Source organism: Perkinsus marinus, assembly GCF_000006405.1.
Source record: "Perkinsus marinus ATCC 50983 genomic scaffold scf_1104296936306, whole genome shotgun sequence".
NCBI lineage: Eukaryota > Perkinsozoa > Perkinsida > Perkinsidae > Perkinsus > Perkinsus marinus.
In genome coordinates, this window is record NW_003214156.1 from 12,521 (window position 1) to 17,435 (window position 4,915).

Below are 4,915 nucleotides of genomic sequence, written 5' to 3' on the forward strand. Positions count from 1 at the left end.
GAGGCTCGATGACCAAACTCTTGGCAGAAGAAACACTTCCCTCGAAACTCAGCTCGTCCCTTTCCGGCATTCGGGCGCCCCCTAGTCGTATCATTCCCTCCTTCAGGTTTCGAGACACCACCATTCTCAGATGCTTCCATCCCAAATGCCTCAGCTACTCGATTGCCCGCTGCATCATCTCCTGCCATTTGCTCAACGTGCTCAGACCATTCCTCCCACGTATTCACTGTGGTCAAGCAACTAATCTTCTTGATCAACTGATCGGCCAGTCCCACTCTGCACAACGTAATCCAGTGAGAATCCCTCTGGACGATTCCAGCGCACTGACATCTCAATCTATAATCGTTCACTCGATGAAGGAAATCACTGACACATTCTCCCTTCTTCTGCCTCATCGACAGACCCTCGGACTGGAGGATCTCGCTCTCACGATTCTTTCCAGCTCTTCTCTCTAAAGCTCGCCAAATATCGGCAACGGCCTCGGAATAACTCTCTCGGCGCAAGGGGTCCTTTAACAACTTCTGATTCGCAGTGACGACGTCGATCCACAGTCGAGCCTCAATGTGGTGAGCGAGGTAATAATACTCATGAACTTTGCTCCACCCCCGACTTGATGACACTACTGACACATGGGTCTTGAACAGAGACAGTGGAGTCGTTCCCGTGATCTTATACGGTCCACCCGGAGGAGCACGACCCGCCTCAGCGGCCTTACGGATTTTCTCCCTCTCTCCTTCTCTGAGCAGCTCTCGGCCTTGTAAGACATCGGTAACTTTCTCCTCTGACTTCCCAGGCGAATCCCAGGATACACCTCCCCTCGAGATGTCAATGGGATTGCCAATCGGAATATATCTTCCCTTTACGACAGCCTCACCCATCCTCTCATGACTTTCCTTGGCTTCAGATTTATCCGCTATCACCGTCGATCCTGTCCTGGGTTCATCAGTGTGGGCTTGTCGGTCTGTCGTCAATCGGCTCTCACCACCTCGTACTTGTTCACGCAATCTCTCGGCCTCTCCCGTATCCCTTCTGATCATGTCGCATCGTCGCTGAGCAATTCTTTCCAGAAACGGTTCCGGAAGGTTAAGAGCAAAAGGCGAATAAGAACTAGCCCACAGTTGACCCCGTAATGCCTTCTTAGCCGGACGGATGGCCCTTGCTTCCCCCGTACCTCGAGATTGTGCCCTCAACTCCAAGACCAAATAACTCTTCAAATTCTCAAATTGCTCATAAATCGCACTTTCAACTTCATCGAACTCAGTCTCCGGTCCCACAAGCTCCAACACTTCCTCCTTAACCTCCTCCAATGCTGCTCCAACGAATCGCTCAAGCGCTTCTGAACCCTCCGCCAACGGGCATTCCTCATAGCTCAACAACAGTGCCGTTACTTCGTCGAGAGCACTACTCCGCACTTTCACCGTGTTCGCAATCTCCTTCACCTTCTGTCCCACCGAGATCGCCAATAAATGTAGCGACACGGTTTCCTCCCCTGCAGACTCTCGATTAGAAGCTATCGACGACGGACTCGCGTGCAACCCAACATCGCTTTCTCTACTAGGACTCGTATCCATATCGGAGTAATAGTGACGGAATAGACCGAAGATTAAGATCCAAATAAGAACCCCTGAAGTACGTAAGATACTCGAAATGTAACGAGCTGCAAAAATACGGACTTCCCGATTAACGTCACAGATCAGAACCGAACATCGGACGCGTCACAGACATATCTTGTAATCTCATAAGTTCTTGACTATTTCTCAATAAGTCTGATAATGAGTATACGAAAGAGAAAAGTAGACAGGATCAATCACGAATCCTCGTCTAAATAAGCGACAACTATAGCAGAGTTGTCAAGCCTCGAGAAATCATCATCACACCACAATGGAGCTGGCGTAGTCTGCTGTAATCGACCATCCTTTACTCTACAGAGCTCATTCAGTCTTGTGGCCGAAAATATCGTTAAAAGTTTTCACAACGAAGGGATCAGGTGTAGAAGGCATCGGCATATTTTTCGGAGGATTAATGTGTGGTAACTTGGCAGCAGCAGGAGAATCAAAGTTGTAAACATATCCGTCGTATACGATGTATTTGCCTTCATCATGCGCCGATGTCCCTGAAAAAAACTCGCGGAGTTCGCGCGGAAATATTTTCTCACCGTGGGGAAGAAAACCCATTTTCTCATAGAGAATCTTGGCACCAGCATTCGAGGGGTCCACTAGTAGAAACACCCCGGTGATTTCAGGCCATCCCGTTTTGATCTGCCAAAGAGGAGGTCAGTCACACAGGAACATCAAAGTGTATGCAGAGTTGAGATTACATATGCGAATAGTTTTGTCAACAATTTTGTCGCCACTCCCTTCCTGTGCCAGTCTTTCCTCACTTCTACACCGTCAATATACACCCACTTTCCGTAACCAGGTTTGGTTATAGTAGCATACTCGACATTAGCGACCACAGGCTGAAATACACATGGCTCTTCTGGTGGAAAAATACTCACTCAAGCTTCAGACTGAAGCCTTCAGTCGTGATTCTCCACCACATCTCACCTCGCCCGGCTTGTCCTTTGGATCTACTGCAACGAAATCAGCGGAGTCATCGGTCAACCGTTCAGGTCTGGGGATAACATCACTCGGGAGTGCACATCGATAATCGAGCTTGTCAGAGTCGGGGCTGGCGAACCCCAATACCAGGCCGTTTGTGGTGAGGACCCATTGAAGGAGTCCCACGAAGAGCGTGTAGGATATGCAGTTTCGCATCGTCTTAGAAAAACTGGCATGTGATGCGCTAGAGGCGTCAAGGCGAGCTAGGGCTATTCGGAATCAAGAATGCGCTCGAAACAAGACGTTAATTCGAGCGGCAGTGGACTTGTAATTTCCGTCCACTATCAACAACGGATCAAATAACACTCGAGGACTAGCTTGATGTTTTTGAAGGTATATTGGAGGAATCGGATCCGTTGCCGGCCATATAGGGAACGCAAGGGTAGCCGATGGATCAAACTCGAACTATCTTGAATACGGATAAGTCTAGACTAGAGAAATGAAATGATAAGACCGCTAGTCTAGTTCACTTGACTACAATGAATGCCATGCACGCATGCTCATGTTCCTGGCTGGAACAAGGCGACGCACAATGCGTGGCGCACAACTGCTTGTCTACGAATAGACAGTCAGGGAAAATCAGGAGCCCTCATCATCGACTCCTACAACAGTACTCGCAGGTTGGAAAGAGCGAATGGGAGCGAACGAAGGAACTTCCTTCAAGGAAGGCGAGACAGGAAAAGACGTCACGTGTCGGGGTTGTTGTGATATTGCTATGCCTCCATAGATGCTGCGATGCATATACCGTTATAGGTTGTGCCGCGCCACATGTGCGCACGTGAATGATCTATTTACCATAGTTTTTTCCTTATTGCCGTGTACGCAAGTACAATTCTGCCTCTCGGCTCAACTGTGCTGTTGTGTTAAGCACAGTTCTACGGGCATCTACAACATTTGGTGCCCAGACCTAGAGTTGTCAATGTGGGGAGGACTTCGCATTCAGTGTTAGTATTCCTCTGCTTTGTTTCATATTACTTCTTACGGATATCAGGAAGGAAGTAAAGATTGTGTGGGCGCGCGCAGTAGGCAACACGAAGACAATTTTCCGTTTGACGCTGGTCGTCTACTCGTGCTAGCTTGGAAGAGTGACATGGGTCGCAGCTTTTTTCGTGCTCAACTTGAAATGCTGACATCTTCGAGACTCAAACAAGCGGCTGCAGCTGTGAACAAAATGCGTCGAATCGCGTTAAAAGATATTGTGCCAGAAACTGATGATGCTGTGCCTAGGAATACTGAAAACCGCGTCTTCATAGGCATGTGAGATTGACGGGCAGACATAAGACAAATTGCGTGTCTATTACATAGATGAGATGTGCAGGTTATTATCGGTGCGAAAAAGTAAAACAGTTCCCATCACGTTCAAGGGTTTTGGGAACACGGGCAAGAAAGGGAACACGAAGAGCGAGAAAAGCTACGACCGATGCTTGCTTCTGGGGTAATACCTCGGGGATATGTACGAATCGATGTTTTCGTGCGCAATAGATCTATTTATTGGTCAGAAATGGTCGTTGTTTTCAGAGATATCGGGTCTGCGAGGTGTTGCGTGATCCTCCTTCAGAAGCACGAGACTCGAAATGTCCTGCCATTGCAGTCTAAGGTATATACGAGGGTCGTCTTACTCTGTGTCGAGCATGCCTGACATTATTATAGCCTATCTTATAAGTAACACCTTTACTGTAGTGATTTGTGGCATGGCAGATAAGTGTGGGAGGTTACGTGGCAGTCGCTGAACCACGTTTTGCGGATGCCTTTTTGTCTGGTACAGCAACTCCTGTTATACAAACTGATAACTGGCTGCTACCCATCAAAGCCAATCCGGTGTCAATCGACATAAATGAGGTATTTATCACAAGCTGTACGTTGCTGTTTGAGGATGGAACCATATGATGTTAGGTTCCCGACAATGCCAGCTTTTTTCACTTCTGCGTTATAGGATGTAAGCTGGCCATGACACACAGTTGCTGGTGTCGGGCATGTGGTGGATGGCTTTGTGACGCACAGTGTGGAGCAGCAGAAGAGGAAGGTTGTGTTGCCATCTGTCGTTCGAAGACTCCGTCGTAGGATGTCTTGTGTGCGTTTCTGTTCCTAATGTGCTATGGATGTGACAGGTATGTAGTCAAAACAATGGTATACTGTGATCAATTCCCAGACACAGTACGCGCTTGTGAAGTACGTGGTCAAAGATTGACCACTTTGATGAGCGGCTGTGGTCTTTGGCAAGACTGCAATGCACCACCTTCTGAACCCCTTCGGACTACAATCAGACGGTGACAGAAGTAGTGAACGACAGAGAGTATCATGATAGCAGTGCATGA

The 4,915-nt window shown here is 48.1% G+C and overlaps 1 protein-coding gene across 1 annotated transcript; it reads right to left on the minus strand.

The window, feature by feature from the left end:
• Positions 1–1,553: 1,553 nt before the first annotated feature.
• On the minus strand, positions 1,554–2,764 carry Pmar_PMAR016234 (hypothetical protein). The gene is made up of 4 exons (XM_002783707.1): positions 2,547–2,764; positions 2,318–2,458; positions 2,156–2,258; positions 1,554–2,113 (listed from the first exon to the last, which is right to left on the minus strand). The coding sequence occupies exons 1-4, from the start codon at positions 2,754–2,756 to the stop codon at positions 1,932–1,934; spliced, it is 636 nt and encodes a 211-aa protein (XP_002783753.1). The 5' UTR covers positions 2,757–2,764; the 3' UTR covers positions 1,554–1,931.
• Between the last annotated feature and the right edge of the window lie 2,151 nt (positions 2,765–4,915).

Bases quoted from the DNA above. Each gene is read 5' to 3' on its own strand.
- Pmar_PMAR016234 (XM_002783707.1), bottom strand. From the start codon at position 2,756: ATGCGAAACTGCATATCCTACACGCTCTTCGTGGGACTCCTTCAATGG. The intron at 2,459-2,546 runs GTGAGATGTGGT...TGTGTATTTCAG, and splicing joins CAAAGGACAAGCCGGGCGAG to CCTGTGGTCGCTAATGTCGA. The intron at 2,114-2,155 runs GTGAGAAAATAT...AGTTTTTTTCAG, and splicing joins AATGGGTTTTCTTCCCCACG to GGACATCGGCGCATGATGAA.